Source organism: Megachile rotundata, chromosome 3 (assembly GCF_050947335.1).
Source record: "Megachile rotundata isolate GNS110a chromosome 3, iyMegRotu1, whole genome shotgun sequence".
In the NCBI taxonomy this organism is placed as follows: Eukaryota; Metazoa; Arthropoda; class Insecta; order Hymenoptera; family Megachilidae; genus Megachile; species Megachile rotundata.
In genome coordinates this window covers 10,033,824-10,052,538 of record NC_134985.1, presented here as the reverse complement: position 1 = coordinate 10,052,538, position 18,715 = coordinate 10,033,824, and the positions used below count along the sequence as shown (strand labels likewise).

Below are 18,715 nucleotides of genomic sequence, written 5' to 3'. Positions count from 1 at the left end.
TTATTACACAGTGAATTGTATTATTTAAAAACGTTTCTTTATTATTCTCGCTGCACGCGGAACATCTGAACAAATAAATAAACAATGAACTTGTCTAAATAAAAACTGGGCTCTAGAAGAATCTATAGAAATACATCCATTTCTTCTTGGATATAAAACTATTTATATGACCACTATTATGAAGCTTTTTCTGATCAAACATCAATTAACCGATTCGATTTTGTTAAACATATAATCCAACAAATTTGATGGGAATATCAAATAAGCAAATAGATCATTCTGAACTTCACCATCTGCGATTTTGCTCTAATCAAAATATGTTGTAGTCCACGTGAAATTAGGGGAGGTTTAAGTCATTATTTTGCCGGTTTCGAATTTGTTAATGAACAAGCTTTTAAAGTTTGTAATTTTTTCCCATTTTTGCGAAAATAGGCTTCGCTTACGAATTTTTTTCTCAAAAACCACTCAACTTTAGCTAAATTTTTTTTGTTTTATTCATAAAGGATTGGGCTATTTTTAAATATTTTTTCTAATTCCGTCAATTTGTTATGAAATGTTGCAAAATTTAAACAAATTCTTTTTTTGCGTCTTTTTCAATGAGGCGCGTAAAGGGTTTAAATTTAAAAAAAATATGGTCATATTTTTTGAAGCTTCCCCTTTAAAATGAGCCCTTCAGAAGGGGGGAGAATTGAAAGCTGACGTCACTACAAGCTGGAAAATTCGCGGGGCGCCTTCGTCAAGAGTGCGTCCCGAATGCGTCACAAATGCGTCAAGAGTACATCAAAAGTGCGTCACGAGTGCGTCAAGAATCCGTGAAGGGTGCGTCACGAGTGCGTCAAGAATCCGTGAAGGGTGCGTCACGAGTGCGTCAAGAATCCGTCAAGGGTACGTCACGAGTGCGTCACGAGTGCATCAAGAAGCCATCAAGAGTGCGTCACGAGTGCGTCAAGAATCCGTCAAGGGTGCGTCACGAGTGCGTCAAGAATCCGACAAGGGTGCGTTACGAGTGCGTCAAGAATCCGGCAAGGGTGCGTCACGAGTGCGTCAAGAATCCGACAAGGGTGCGTCACGAGTGCGTCAAGAATCCGCCAAGGGTGCGTCACGAGTGCGTCACGAATCCGACAAGGGTGCGTCACAAGTGCGTCACTGAGTTATTATGATCTACTCAGTGGTATAAAACAACCAGAATGAAACATAAAATTGAGTAAAATTGCAAAAGATTTAAAAATAAAATTGAAAAGAGTAATATTTGAGTATACTATAGGATTTGAGTAAGTATACCCATAAATCTTGAAGTCATCAAATTTTCTCATTTTGAGATCATACAACATGCAAACCCTTAGTTTCACAAATGTTCCTAAACATTTTTTAAGTGAGTTTCAAAGTTTCTGAATTTCCCGATTATTAAATGTGGAAATTTGGAAAAATTCACATTTAAAAGCAGTTAAACGTTTTTAAAGTAATTGTAAGGAAGGAGAAGAATCTCTTATAAGAACTTTATGAAAAGGTTGTTTATCGCTCGAAGAATTTCTTTCGTTAGTAAAATTTTTCCACCCTCTGTCGAACTTCGGATAATACGGGGTTAAAGACGAGGATTACAATCCGACGTAAATTTTTGCACAGTCAGCGTGAAAATCCTTGAGAGGTTGAAATTTGGAAGACAAAGGAAATGACTTTCATTCTTTCGTGATGAAGCGTGGTAAATTTCCTCCTCGTGAATTTCGGTGGATTGTTATGAAAATGAAATGCAAACTCTGAAAACCGAGCGCGCAACCATATTTTAACTCTTGCGATATTCGTTAATAAGAAAGAGGAAAAAGTTCCGACAATTGTATAAACATTTCGTGCTCTAATTAATATTTCATATTTTTGTAAGGGATGCAATTTATTTACGCAAGAAATATTCAGGCGAAATGCTGCGTGTCACCGGCCAATATTAAAATTTATCTCGTGGGAATTGAAATGCGAACTGAAGCTGCAGTTGATTAACTCTGTGATCAATACGCATTTTATTATTATTGTTATGGCTATCGTTACTTCATCGCATTGCGCAGATATTGAACTTACTTATTTATTTATTTATTTAGGGATTATACGTATAGTAGTTCGTATTTAAATATAGATTTGATATTAATAAGAAATTTTTTTAATAATTTTATTGTTATTTGATGAAGTAAATGTAGGGTTCTTTAGTTGTAAAATTTGATAAGAATTAAGGTGAATAAAATGGAAATAGTCACATAATGTATGCTGAAATATAAGTTACTTATATTATATTGTATTGTAAGTCAAATTTTAATTATAAATTATAGAATAATATCAATAAAATAAATTACAAATTATATTATAATATAATATATTTTATAATAAATAAATTTTAATTTATTAATACAATAAATTTAATAAATAAAAAATTTAATAATAATATAATAAATTTTAAAATAAGTGCAATTTCAAAGAATTTAAATTTAATTTAGTAAAATGACTAATGGATACTAATTAGTAAAGTCACCATGTCACAGAAAATATTTCCTGAAAGCAGGAACAAAAATTTATACAAGAATATAATTTACACCTACGTAAATAACTAAGAATTATTTCATGTATTTTATTAGGTGATGAAGATCCGCATAAATAAACGACTGCTTAAATTTAATCTTGATATCCACGACCATCATTAGCATTTTAAATATATGTATACTTTTTGTAATACGTTGTTGAAATTAATAAATTTTTCCTAAAAACAGGACATCTTTTTTACGAGTTCGCACGCGACAAATTGTTGAACGCGTAAATATTCTCTTAAACTTGTTCATAACGTATTTGCATTTTAAATGTGAATTTTAATCTTAAGAATTCAGAAGGTGGATTATTTATTGGACATTTTGAGTTCATGAAATATGAACTCAATATTAATATTTAAAATTGTCCATAATTCATTCTGTGTGTGAAAAAGGTAGTTAAAATGTAAATTTTATATTGGGCAGTTTGGGCAATCAAACTGAATCGATTAATTTATCTTTTTATACTGTCGAAACATAAAAATTTCCGAATTTTATGGTCCGAGGAATTGGAGATTTGAAAAGTTGGAAGTTTGATACCTTTATATTTTTAGGTTCTTTTCAAATCAAATTTTTGGGCTTTTATGTTACCAAATGTTCTCATTTGGCAAATTTCTAATTTTTCAATTTTTCAATTCTGCAATTCTTCAATTCTTCAATTTTTCCATTTTTCCATTTTCCAATTTTCTAACTATTCAATTCTTCAATTCTTCCATTTTCCAATTTTCTAATTATTCAATTCTTCAATACTTCCATTTTCCAATTCTCTAATTATTCAATTCTTGAATTTTTCAATTCTTCAATTTTTCAATTCTTCAATTCTTCCATTTTCCAATTTCCTAATTATTTAATTCTTCAATTCTTCCATTTTTCAATTTTCTAATTATACAATTCTTCAATTCTTCCATTTTCCAATTTTCTAATTATTCAATTCTTGAATTTTTCAATTTTTCAATTCTTCAATTCTTCCATTTTCCAATTTCCTAATTATTCAATATTCAATTCTTTAATTCTTCAATTCTTCAATTCTTCCATTTTCCAATTTCCTAATTATTTAATTCTTCAATTTTTCAATTCTTCCATTTTTCAATTTTCTAATTACACAATTCTTCAATTCTTCCATTTTCCAATTTTCTAATTATTCAATTCTTGAATTTTTCAATTTTTCAATTCTTCAATTCTTCCATTTTCCAATTTCCTAATTATTCAATATTCAATTCTTTAATTCTTCAATTCTTTAATTCTTCAATTCTCCAATTTTTCATTTTTTTATTTTCCAATCTTATAATTTTACAGTTTTCCATTTTCCCAGTTCTCCTAACCTTGACTGACCATATTTCTAAACTTTCACATTCTTAAGTCCCAAAATTACCACGTTTCTTAATTCATGAATTAGAAGTATCTACATATATTCCTATTTTTGAATAAGATATCGCACATATTACTCATATCAAAATTATGTGTAACACATTTCATGTAATAAACTTGTTATAAGTTATATATCTTACTAGCTAAACCTAGTAGACGTTGTCCTGCCTGTGCATATTTATTGACCTTCGTATATAAAAATGGATCTGTACGTAACCTAGAATCTATAATTTGTTGTAGAAAGACGTTGAAAAATGAAAGATAGCTTGTACCGATGGATTTCATTGTTTGTGTCGGTATAAGTTGATGATATACATTTTTTTATTAAGAATTCGCTCTGTAATTGAACTAACTTAAAGTCCAATTTTTGTAGGATTATCGACAACCACCTCAGGTACACGCCCACCAAATTATGTCTGTCTATGATTATTATGTACCGAATTATTTAATTTTTATTGGTATGCCACGCCTCTTTTTGCCCCGCCCATTTTTTATATACCTAAAAACCTTCTCCATGGAAAAATACATATGTCAACTTTCACCCTGATTGATCAAACGGTGTCGAAGTCTATTAATTTCGTACAGACATCCATTTTTATATATACATAGATTATATCTCTAACACCTGTTAGCTTCGCGCAACTCTTTGACTATCAACAAAACCCGTAACGCGGTATATAGAGTCAATTATGCAGCGATCGATGAAACTTGTCTTGTTCGTCGTAGAAATGCAAGGGAGAATGGTAAACCGATGGTATTTGCGATGGGCGAACGCATTCCAGTTCCAAAACGACATGCACGGTCTGAAGCGTGCAAACGTCACGTCGCTCGTGTTCCAGCGTCGAACGATTCAACGCGAAACGCTTCAGAACAGAGACGTGCGGCATCGTGACGTCAATGTACGCTCCCCTGCACCCTTGTTATCACATTACACCAGGCAGGTGGGTAATTTCGAGGGTTGGACTACCACCTTCTCGTTTTCCCTTCGCGAATCGACCGCGAAATTTCTGATAAACCGAACACACTCTTCCACATCTGTTATTATCTCTTCGTTCAGGTCGCTTTTTATGTCACACTTCAAATATTTTATTTTTCATATATATTAGTTTAGAACTTTAGTCCGTCAGTTGTTGTCAATCTTTAATGTATCATTGTTTTTTGACTTAGAGCTAGCTAATTTTATGAAATACTTAAGAAATGCAAAGTTGTTAAGAGCTTATTGAGTTCAAGATTATTGATGTTAAGATGAATGTTGAAATGTAAGAAATATTTTGCATATAACAATCACTGAATTATCATGAAAATATGAATGAAATTTGTTATAATATGTCAGTTAACTGTGGTCGACATAAACGTTCTTGCATAAGATTTTTAAAATTAAGCTATAGATAACAGGTTAGCAATTATGTGTGTCACAATTGAGACTCGACAAAAGATTTATATATTTGTATGCAATTCTTTACAAGTCTTTGGGAAAAATGTTCGATGAGTGTTGCACAATTTATGTGTCGCACAGTGTTGCTTTAAGAATTTGTACAATATAAGTATTCAGAAATTTGAATATCTTCTTGCTCCTAATTTTTACATTGAATTACATTTGAAATGAAACCCATTTCGACAAAGCACGTTCCCAGCTAAAGCACATACGCGAGTGATAGAACACAGGGGGCTGACTATGGCGAGGGTGTTTAACGATCTGCGTTGAACCAGTGAAAAGTGGTAAACCGAAATGTACAACCATTGACAGAAATTATTTTCTAGCAAAACGTGTGAATCGTAGAGGTAGTTAATTATGGTTGTGTTAATGCGATGAGGGATAATCTTTTCTATCATAAATGAAGGAATTTTCCCTCTAACATCTTTCTTTGTAAGTGCATTTGTGTGAAATGTATGCTTATGGGTATAATTATTAATTAATAATCAGTGTTGATTCTTTATAATATACCGTACTACTATGGTCTAAAATATTGAACTTCAAAATATGGATGTTTTAAAATTTTTTAACTCTAGAATTCCAGAATTTCAGAATTCCAAGGTTTCAGAATTCCGAGGTTCCAGAATTCCAAGATATCAGAATTCCAAGGTTCCAGAATTCCAAGACTCCAGAATTCCAAGATTCCAGAATTCCAAAATTCCAGAATTCCAAGATTCCAGAATTCCAAGAATCTCGAATCCCAAGGTTCCAGAATTCCAAGAATCTCGAATTCCAAGGTTCCAGAATTCCAAGAATCTCGAATTCCAAGATTCTAGAATTCCAAGAATCTCGAATTCCAAGGTTCCAGAATTCCAAGATTCCAGAATTCCCAGATTCCAGAATTCCAAGAATCTCGAATCCCAAGGTTTCAGAATTCCAAGAATCTCGAATTCCAAGGTTCCAGAATTCCAAGTATCTCGAATTCCAAGATTCTAGAATTCCAAGAATCTCGAATTCCAAGGTTCCAGAATTCCAACAATCTCGAATTCTAAGGTTCCAGAATACCAAGAATCTCGAGTTCCAAGGTTCCAGAATTCCAAGATTCCAGAATTCCAAGATTTCAGAATTCCAAGATTCCAGAATTCCAAAACTCCAGAATTCCAAGAATCTCGAATTCCAAGGTTCCAAAATTCCAAGAATCTCGAATTCCAAGATTCTAGAATTCCAAGAATCTCGAATTCCAAGGTTCCAGAATTCCAAGAATCTCGAATTCCAAGGTTCCAGAATACCAAGAATCTCGAATTCCAAGGTTCCAGAATTCCAAGATTCCAGAATTCCAAGATTTCAGAATTCCAAGACTCCAGAATTCCAAAACTCCAGAATTCCAAGAATCTCGAATTCCAAGATTCTAGAATTCCAAGAATCTCGAATTCCAAGGTTCCAGAATTCCAAGAATCTCGAATTCCAAGATTCTAGAATTCCAAGAATCTCGAATTCCAAGGTTCCAGAATTCCAAGAATCTCGAATTCCAAGGTTCCAGAATACCAAGAATCTCGAATTCTAAGGTTCCAGAATTCCAAGATTCCAGAATTCCAAGATTTCAGAATTTCAAAATTCCAGAATTCCAAGATTCCTGAATTCTGACATTCCAGAATTCTAAGATTTCAACATTCCAAAATTCCCAAATTTCAACTATCACACCCTGAAATATTGAATCCATACCATACTACCACCATACTACCTGAGTCAACAAAAATTTCTACTCGAAACAATCCACACCACCACACCCTAAAATATCCACATACCATTCCCGAAACACCTTATAAGCCTCTTAAAAAACACTCCAACAAACACTCGCAGAGACCACATAAAATAACCGAATAACCACAAAGAATAACTGAATTAATTTGTCATGAAAAGAACCAGAAGATTGTACGAAGCTGATTTACCGGCGAAGAGATCGAATCTGGTCCTGCTCCTCTCGCTGTCCTCGTATCCTTCAAGGTCGTCCTCGTAATCCTCGTAATCGTCGGCGTGTTCCGTATTCTCTTTTTCGTTGGCATTCCTCGGCAATACATTACCGGTTGTCCTCTGCGGGGCCTGTCTCACTCTGGCCTGATTATTGCTGCTGAAGAGGACAGCTGGTGGCGGCGGCGTCGACAGCTGAGAACCCTGAAGACGCCTCTGAAGATATCTGGCCAGAATCGCTTGCACCGCGTCTGTCTCGGCGCCGCCTGGAAGACAGAAATGATGTTGCTCTCGTAATCCTATATTTTTTTTCTTTTCGTTTCGATATTTTTCAAATAAGTTTCATAAGTTTCGATCATTTTGCGCTTCCCGAAATATACGTATCTTTGTTGCTCTTCGAAATTCTTCTGGTTCTTCTTTTCTCGCTGTTTCTTCCTGTAATCTTCGAGGGTCTTCAGTTTTTGAGATCTCAAGATTCGAAATCTCGATTTTTTGTTCAGAGGTTTTCGTATATTTATGCTTCGTTATTGTAATGATGGTCGCTTCGGAATGAAATGGAACTGTGAGCTTTGTGATGTTAATACTGTTGAAGATTCACCTTGTAAGCTGTGTCCGAAGAGTAGTTCAGCATTGCAGTTTGCTTCAAAGGCTTTAGTGTGCTCGAGAAAATACACCCTGTGGGTATTTTTATATTTTGTATAATACTGGACAATTTATTTTGTTGACAATTTTGTTGTAAATATGGTAATTATAGTAATTTTGTGCTAATCGTGTTTATGGACTCATGATACAATATTGTTCAGTCAATTCTCATTGTCAATTGATCAATTAACTCCTTGGGGCACGGGATTAAAAGTGTCCCGCCTTTTTTATGTATTTCACGGCATGGTGGGACATTTTTAGTCCCTACTGCAAGAAATCTTGCAGTAGCTGCATGTGCATAGGTTTATATTTCGCCTTATTTACGTGAAGCAGTTGGTAATGTTTTCAAATAATGTTACAAATGTATTCATTGTGTTGGCAACATTCAACATGCAATTACCGGCTGAGCAATTGTTATAAACGGAAGGTTTATTGCACTCACATATTTTCTTAGTTTCATGTTAAAAATCGTAGAGGTAAGTTAATTTCTATAAAAATTAGTTCTTCATAAGCGAGTAACAATTTTTATAATATAAATCAATGGTTAAATTTGTTTGCAAATGATGAAAGTATAGTGGGATTTCATTTGTCCCACCATACAACTTGTGGTGTAATACAAGAAACAATTTTTCTTTATTGTTTATGTTGTATATTCTTAAAAATTTAATTAATTGCTACTATTTTATTAATACCTTAATAAAATATTAATATTTTATTTATTAATAAAATATTTTATTTACTAATATTTTATTAATACCTATTGCTACCTTTATTAATAAAAATATACCAATTCTGTTTCATTTGAAACACGATAAAATTCCTGTGCAACATGGGTCTATTTTTGATCTGAAATCCTGTGCCTCAAAGAGTTAACAAATGAAGTGGATGATTTAGACGCAGTTGTGATAGATTATCCTTGATAATTATACAATTCTTCGTTTATATGATTTTATATATGCTTTATTAAGAATTGTATTTAGTTGAGATAACTGTTTTATTATAAAATGTTTTATTTATTAAAATGTACTTCATATGTTATTGATAGGATTGATCTATTATTGTTAAGATTCAATGATCTGCTATTTTTAAGAATGAAAAGACTTCGAGTATAATTGGTATATATTTTAATTCACATTATTTGTATTTGAATTTATTACTCCTTATGAATGTAATTAATATGGTGGACATCTTGAAGAAAATGGCGATGTACAAACAAATTTTAGGAACTCACTGTAAATTAATTATTGAAATATTTTTACTTCATTTGAATTTGAATTTATTAATCATTATACATATAATTAATCTGGACATCTTGAAGAAAATGGCGATATACAAACAAATTTTAGAAACTCACTGTAAATTAATTATTGAAATATTTTAACTTCATTTGAATTTGATTTTATTATTCATTATACATATAATTAATATGAAAACCTTAAAGAAAATGGCGATGAAGATGAAACAAACTTCAGATACTCTACATTAATTATTGAAAATATTTTCAGAGTGAATGGAATAAACTTCTAATTTTTCAAAGTCAGTAAATTAATTTTCATGTTCAGAAATGTGGAATTTGCATAAACTTAAAAGTTCTCAAATTTTAAACTTACAATCTTTCACAGTTATAAAGTTTGAAACTTTTACATTATAAACTTTCAGAGTTGTAAATTTTTTAATTTAGAAGTTTGTAAACTTGCAGAGTTTTTGGAGTAGCATGGAAACTTTTCAATTTTGAAAGTTTGGAACTTGGAATTCTTCAAATTTGTAAATTTTTAAATGGAACATTAGCTATCTATAAAATTTCTAGATTAAAAAAATAAAAAATTTAGTTTGGCCATCCAGAATGTTACAAGTCTAGAAATTTAGCTATTTAGAAATTTTGAAGTCTAGAAATTTAGCTATTTAGAAATTTTGATGTCTACAAATTTACCTACCTAAAAAATCTCAAACTTGGGTGCTTAGAAATGTTTATATTTGTAAGTTCTCAAAATTTCAAATTCAGAACTATGCAAATTTCTAAATATGTCTTTTACACCAAATTTAGAAACAGAGAAATTTGCAAAATTTTGATGTAAAGACATTTTCATTTAGATTAGATCTAATATAAAAATTTGAAAAATAGTTTCCAGTTTCTTTAAAATGTTCAAAAACACTTGCACCAACTTTTGAATCAAAAAATTAAATTTCACCCAAAACACATAACAAAAAATAGCAAATCAAATATTTAATCTTGAGTAAATTTCCATAAACAAAAATTCATTAAATACTTTTTCAAGCATATAAAATAAATCTTCGCAAATTCTCGTACTGATCGTAATATCAGTCCCATAACTCCATTACTATGCAAACCAAACTTAGAAACAGAAAAATTTGCAAAATTTTAAAAATAGCCTTCAGTTTCCTTAAAATGTTCAAAAACACTTGCATCAACTTTCAATAAAAAAATTAAATTTCACCCAAAATAGCAAATCAAATATTTCTTGAATCCACAAACAAATATTCATAAAATACTTCCTCAAGCACACAAAATAAATGTCCATTTATTTTGAACCCAAAACATAAACATGTGTTTCACGAATTCGATTTCCCAAATGCTTATACTTATTCCATGAAGTAGCCTCATTTTCCTTTTTACGCACTCATGTTGAACACAAGATGCATTTGCTACTCAAGCATGCAACGAAGCAACGCGTGCTTCCAGATATCAGATATTGTTCGTTTCGACACAGCGTATCGTCGAGAACAATAATACGTCTTCCCTTGGTTCGAAACGATGAAGCTTATAATGTAAGCTTTGACGTAAGAAGCTTGCGAGGTTACGCAGGCAGCGAACATTTTCTTGTTAGGGTAAAAGGACGTTAAGTAAACTCTTGAAAGCTCTCGAGAAGCTTTGCAGCTGCACGAAGATCGATCGCAGATCTGTTTGGTGTTCCTTCGTGGTCTTCTTCTTCGTTTTACGGTTCGGCTAACCAGCGTTGACCGACATTGATCCAATTCGGATTAAACGAAATCCAAAGTCCTTTTAGTAGTATATCACCGGAAAGTAGTACATGCTTTATGTATCATTCGGCTTATATATATACATACATTAGATGTACATACTATCAATTCCTTGCACTTGATAATTGGGTTCAATATAACAATAGGTATTTTTTTATTGAATACCTTGATAAAAGAGGTATTTACAGTTGCAAGGTTTTAAAGTTTTGTCTATAGCAGAAATTCCTTCGAATGAGGGTTAATTATTATTTATGTTACCGTTAAAGACCGAAATCTGGAGAATGTCGACTTTCACCGGTGAATGTCAATATTCACATAGTCGTTTGGTGCATGTCCGAAATATTTGCTAAATACCCTTATTTCTGACTTACACCGATAAATGTCGACATTCACCATGCGCTAATGGTGAATGTTGAACATATCGGAGATTTATATTTTCTTCTCCGTAATTCAGTCGCTATAAAACGTCACAAGGGTGACGTAACTTTTTCGCCTCTTTTTCTGAGAGGAGTGACCAAGAATTTAAAACACATAGTACATTCTAAGCATACGTGTTCTTCCTCCGTGGCCTATTCTGGCGTGAGTTTCATATAATATACTGAACAATTTTTCATTGGTAACATAATACTGTATATTCGTTTCCCCTGATTTTAATGGTACAATTAATTTCCAGTCATCATTAATTTTTAAAACGTCAAAACGTTTTAATCGTCTGTAATCCAAAGGTGTGTTGCACTTAGTTTTAGTAGAAACCACTTCAGAAAGTATTTTAGAGTACTTTTCTTGAGAAAAATAAAAACAATTGTCTTCTCGTTTACCCGCAATTAATGCATTTAACTTTTCAAGAAGAAGATCATGATTTACTGCAGTATCCATTCAGTATAAATTACGGTATTGGAAAAAAAATTAAGAAAACGTTGCTCGCATCATCAAAGCTTGCATAAGATTGACAAAGCTGACTGACTCCCAGCAGAACATAGGATTCGGCGGGAGAAAGCCAGTCGTTTCTTTGTCGGCTCCTCTCTTTTGGATCTCCACCAGAGCATATCTGTGATTGTCGACATACACTTGTGAAGGTCCGAATGTAGAAGAATGTAATAAAATATTAGATCTTTCACCGACGTATTTGGTATGTGTTGACATTTATCGGTGAATGTCGACATTCTCCAATTTCGGTCTTTCACGGTGACATATATTACTGTTGATCACATACTATTTAATACTACCACTACATTGTTTAATATTTACTTTAATATTACTCATTACTACATATTACTACTACTTATTAATAACATTATATATTATTAAATAATACTAACATTATTAAATTATTAGTGTATTATATAAGAGAGAATAGTAACATTATTATATACTTTTATGTACTATTGTATAATCAGTGTTACTATGAGTTAATACCAAATTATATATAAATTCTATATACCGCTGTCAACTCACGAGATGACGCGTGAAGCTGAGTCAGGTGTTTAGGAGAACACACATCGTAATTATTATACTTCATGAATCCCTATATTTTGGAATACCTATATAGCTGAATCCTTACATTCCCTAATCCCTACATTTCCGAACACTTATATGTATAGCCGAGTCCTTACATTAAAGAATACCTACATTTTCACATCCCTATATTCCCGAATTCCTATTATCCCGAATACTTACATTTCTAAATCCTTAGATTACCGAATCCCTATACTCCCAAATTCTTACATATCCAAATTGCTACGGTTCCATATTCCTACATTCTCAAATCGGTATACCCCCAAATTGCTAGGTCTCCAAATTGGTACGTCCCCATATCAGTATGTTCCCAAATCGCTACGTTCCCAACTCGGTATGTCCCTAAATCACTACGTCTCCAAATTGCTACATCCCCAAATCGCTACGTCCCCAAATTGGAACATCCCCAAATTGGTATGTTCCCAAGTCGCTACACCCCCAAAATCGGTACGTCCCTAAATCACTATAGCCCAAAATTGGTACGTCCTCAAATCTCAATACTCCCAAATTCCTACATCCCCAAATCGGTACGTCCCCAAATTACTACGTCTCCAAATCGCTACGTACCCAAATCGCTATATCCCCAAATTCCAGCGTTCCCAAATTGCTACATTCCCAAATCAGTACATCCCTAAATCGCTACGTCCCCAAATTGCAGCGCCCCTAAATCGTTACGTCCCCAAATCCCTACGTCCCCAAATTACTATATTAAAAATTGCTACGTCCCCAAATCGCTCTGTCCCCAAATCGTCATGTTCCCAACTCGCTTCATTTCAAAATCGCTACGTCCCTAAATTGCTATATCCCCAAATCCCTACATCCCCGAATCTCTACGTCTTAAAATTGCAACGTCCTACATTTGTTATGTGCCCAAATCGGTGCATCCCCGAATTTGCTAGGTCCTCAAATAGTTACAGCCCAAAATTGCTACGTTCCAAATTTCCTACGTCCCCAAATTGTTGCATCCCCAAATTGCTACGTCCCAAAATTGCTACGTCTCCAAATCGTTATATTCCCAAATCGCTCAAATTCCTACATTCTCGAATCTCTACGTCCCAAAATTGCTGCGTCTCGAAATCAGTATATCTCCAAAATTGCTACGTCCCTAAATCGCTATATCCCAAAATTGCTACATCCGAATATCAAACCACCTAAAAATGTATTAACCTCATTTAATTCCCAAGATTGCGAATAGTAATTTGCAATAATTCCTTGCAATAAGAAATATGTGCCTCGAGATAAGAAACTTGTCTTGTAAGAAGCATATGACCGGTCTGGTTATTTTAATGTTAAATAAACTACTATTTCATAAATGTGCTACACTTTCTATTCGTAGTATAGAAGTAGTTTGTAGATGAAGTTCGACAAAATGAAATATTATTAATATTCGTTTGGTGGATATGCAATATTATTGTAAGGGAAGGTTGTTTTTTAAAGGTAGTATTTGTACAACAGAGTTAATGAAGGTACTTTTGCTTGTGAAGTTTGCTTTGGATACGCTCTTGCTGACCGTTGCATCCTGTTTTTCGCTTTAATATTCTTCATTTAGCTGCAGCTTCCTTCTGCGTCACTGGAAAGTTAATCTACCCTTTTATGAGTCTTTCTTCCCTTCGGGGTTCTTCTATCGCTGCTTCCTCAATTTTTTTGAGGTCTTAATTGCTTTTTGATAAGAAATACATTTAAACGTTGGTAAAAAGAGTCTTGTGAAAGAAAACACGTCTTGTAGAAACGTGGTTTTTGTTATATTTTGATGTGTTTTTAATTCCTTTCAAAGACGCACTTTTTTAAAATGAGATTAGTGTTTAAAGAATAATTTCAGACAATTCTGAGTATTAAATAATTTAAAACTAGTAAGTATTAAGTAATTTAATAATAATTTATGACTGGTAAGTATTAAATAATTTAACAGTAATCTATGACTAGTAAGTATTAAATAATTTAAGAATAATTTAAAACTAGTAAGTATTAAATTATTATCTGAAGGATAATGTTTTGTTGTTGATAAGTACTGAATTATTATTCAAAGAATACGGTAATTCTTAAAAAAAAGCAAAATTAAGGTATCAAATTATTATTCAACGAACGATTTAATACTGACAAGTAGAATAATTAATAAAACAATAATTTAGTACTGACAAACATTAAATTAAAGTATTAAACCAGAGACAAATATTAAATTATTAAAAGTGTAACATTTTGATACAACAGAAACATAGTCAGATCACAACAAACTTTTTGCTGTACGATGTTTAATTCTTAACTATTAATATTAATTAATTTAACTTCAATCCGATATAATGAAGGTTTAAAAAGGCATAGAATAAAAAGTGTTTCAATTAATTTCTTGACACAGATATCTTTATTTCATTCGTTATCATTTGAGTAAAAAAGAACGACAAAATTTTATTTAATTTCATCTGTACTTTAATTTGATTCGTCCATTTCAATTAATCTGATTCAGTAATCCTCATTCTGTATTCTTCGCTAATTAGTCTACCTTTTCATTAGCTTTTCTTTAATACAACAAAATTAAATGTTACATCAGTTATAATTTTTAATTTTTTTATTTTCCAATCTTATAATTTTACAGTTTTCCATTTTCCCAGTTCTTCTAACCTTGACTGACCATATTTCTAAACTTTCACATTCTTAAGTCCCAAAATTACCACGTTTCTTAATTCATGAATTAGAAGTATCTATATTCCTATTTTTGAATAAGATATCGCACATATTACTCATATCAAAATTATGTGTAACACATTTCATGTAATAAACTTGTTATATGTTATATATCTTACTAGCTAAACCTAGTAGACGTTGTCCTGCCTGTGCATATTTATTGACCTTCATATGTAAAAATGGATCTGTACGTAACCTAGAATCTATAATTTGTTGTAGAAAGATGTTGAAAAATGAAAGATAGCTTGCACCGATGGATTTCATTGTTTGTGTCGGTATAAGTTGATGATATACATTTTTTTATTAAGAATTCGCTCTGTAATTGAACTAACTTAAAGTCCATTTTTTGTAGGATTATCGACAACCACCTCAGGTACACGCCCACCAAATTATGTCTGTCTATGATTATTATGTACCGAATTATTTAATTTTTATTGGTTTGCCACGCCCCTTTTTGCCCCGCCCATTTTTTATATACCTAAAAACCTTCTCCATGGAAAAATAATATGTGTCAACTTCGACTGTGATCAAACACTATCGAAGTCTATTAATTTCGTAAAAACATCCATTTTATAGATTCCAAGCTTCTGCACATTAAAAACATTAAAAATATTAACAGCACAAATAAATATCAAAGTTAATAGTGCAACTTAATTTCCTTAAAACAAATCTATATCTCGAGTCGTCCTCCTATTAGTATAGTTTCTACTTATACAGCTTTCTGCTTTTTCCCCTGATCAAAGAAAGTTATTTCTTGTCAGTTGCCTCAAAAGTTACTCGTTTCCTTGAGCTCGGTAACGGACATGGAATGGGCTCCCTTGAGTGCAGGCTTTACTTCAGGAAACGAAAAGAAGTCAGTCACATTTAGATCTGGTGAAGAAACGTGTTACGGTACTGCTGAATTTCACTAGAAACTTTGATATCGACACGATGCTGAATCTTTAAATTCCCATTTTCTAATGCACCAAAAATCGCAGTAGGATTTCCGATTGCCAAGGTTTAAATTATTTAATAAAATTGGAACGAACTACACATTCAGAAATTTATTTTAAATGCTTAGAAATATAGAATTTTCTAATATTTGATAACTTCAAAGTTTTGAACTTTGAATATGTAAAAATAAAAAAATTGTACAAATGTACGAATGTACAAATATACAAATGTACAAATGTAGAAATATAAAATTGAAAAATTAAACTTGAAAACTTGTATATTGGAGTACTGAAGCCTTCAAAACTTAAAAATGAGATCAACTGAGAAATCAAACAATTATTGTCAAACTGCGAGAATTGACAAATTGGATAATTGAAAACTTAAAAATGTGGAAGCTTGAAAACTTGAAATTTAAACAACTGAAGAATTGAAGAATGCAAGTATTGAAAATTGGAAGAATTGAAGAATTGAAGAATTGAAAATAATAAACAAATTGTATAATTGAAGACTTAAAAACGTGAAAGCTTGAAGAGCTGAAAAGTTGAAGAATTGAAGAATTGAAAATAATGGACAAATTGCATAATTGAAGACTTAAAAACGTGAAAGCTTGAAGAGCTGAAAAGTTGAAAAATTTAAGAATTGAAAATAATAGACAAATTGCATAATTGAAGACTTAAAAACGTGACAGCCTGAAGAGCTGAAAAGTTGAAGAATTTAAGAATTTAAAATAATAGACAAATTGCGTAATTGAAAACTTAAAAACGTGAAAGCTTGAAGAGCTGAAAAGTTGAAGGATTGAAGAATTGAAAATAATGGATAAATTGCATAATTGAAGACTTAAAAACATGAAAGCCTGAAGAGCTGAAAAGTTGAAGAATTGAAGAATTGAAGAATTGAAGAATGGAAGAATTGAAGAATTGAAGAATTGAAGAATTGAAGAATTGAAGAATGGAAGAATTGACGAATTGACGAATTGACGAATTGACGAATTGACGAATTGACGAATTGACGAATTGACGAATTGTAAAATTGAAGAATTGAAAAATTTCAGAATTGACGAATTAACGAATTAACGAATTGAAAAATTTCAGAATTGACGAATTAACGAATTAACGAATTGACGAATTGAAGAATTGTAGAAACAGGAACACGCAGAAACGAAGAAGTAGAAAAACATCCAAACGCGAAAATATCGAAGCACAAAAGTACCGAAGCGTAAAATCCTAGAAACGTCCGCACGTAAAAACACAGAAGCACAGAATCGCAAAAATCGAAAACTCCAGGAAAATCTACATCTTCCAAACATCGAAGTTCCCAAGTAAATCGAGCCAGTAAAAAATTCCGTAAAAATCCCGAACTGCAGCAAGAAACACAATGAACCGTGAAACGATAACAGTTAGGCAATATACTCCCACATCCGTAGCACTACGAAACTTACTACGAGCCATGCGTTCCTGGTGTTAACATCTATTTCCAGCGTTCGAGCCGCGATAACACGCGACTGGATGTTATAAGACAAAGAGTTAAAAGCTTCGTTCCGTGCACGAAGTGTAGCTGCGTTTGCTCGTAACAGGTAAACGAAACGCAACGGAGATCCTCGAGCTGACAGGGCACTCGATTAGAGAGTTCTGGCTGGGCGGGCATGCGTTTGACGTTGAAGGGTGTCCTCGAATCGTCAACGTCACGAATACGCGATGCGTGCAGATTAAAGGATGCACACCAACTACTCGATAACGCTTTGAACCGGAACGCTGAAAAACGACACTTCCGTAATTCTGTCGGTGGCTTGTTCATCACGAGCCATTGTCAACGAAAGAGATACCCTGCTTCTCCTACCTGATGGTGTATTTATTTTCCGTTCGGCTAATATTCGATCGCTGTTCGATGAATGTGGCAAGGCGCGAATCTATGACGTCAAAGCCCTTTCACATTTGATCATCGCTGGGCATGATTTGTCACCTGCCAGACACACGAACAAGGTGACGTCACATGTTCCGTGACGAGTACTCTTGATATGTAGGCTACTGATGGCAGAGATTTCTGCTTTATTTATTATTTTTGTTTGTGTAGATCTGGGTTTTTGATAATTCGAGAATTTGAATTCTTTGATTTTTAGGAACTTTGAAAATTTATAAAGGGATAGGAGAATTTTACTCTTGCTTTTTAATGATTTCAGCGTTTAGAAGAGCACGCATTGTAATTATTATACTATTCCTAAATCCCTATATTTACGAACACCTTTATAGCTGAATCCTTATATTTCAGAATACCTATATTTCCGAATACTTATTGAGCTGAGTTCTTACATTCCAGAATACTTGCATTTATAAAGTCATTCTCGAATTCTTACTATCTCATATATCTACATTTCTAAATCCTTACATTGCCGAATCTCTACATTCCCAAATTCTTATATATCCAAATTGCAACGATCCGATATTACTATATCTCCAAATCGGTATGTTCCCAAATCGCTACGTATCTAAATTGGTACGTCCCAATATCGGTACATTCCCAAATCGCTACGTCCCCAAATTGGAGCATCCCCAAATCAGTATGTTCCCAATTCGCTACACCCCTAAAATTGGTACGTTCCTAAATCACTATACTCCCAAATTCCAGCATCCCCAAATTG

The 18,715-nt window shown here is 32.7% G+C and overlaps 1 protein-coding gene across 5 annotated transcripts in view; it reads right to left on the bottom strand.

Annotated features, from left to right (window-relative positions):
- The window catches only part of LOC100881717 (uncharacterized), a 221,415-nt gene that overhangs the window by 85,532 nt on the left and 117,168 nt on the right, over nt 1–18,715 (bottom strand). For all 5 annotated transcript variants that reach the window (XM_076529342.1, XM_076529341.1, XM_076529339.1 and 2 more), the window contains one exon: nt 7,293–7,577. In XM_076529342.1, coding sequence (XP_076385457.1) covers nt 7,293–7,577 — 285 coding nt within the window. The remainder of the gene's footprint in view (nt 1–7,292; nt 7,578–18,715) is intronic.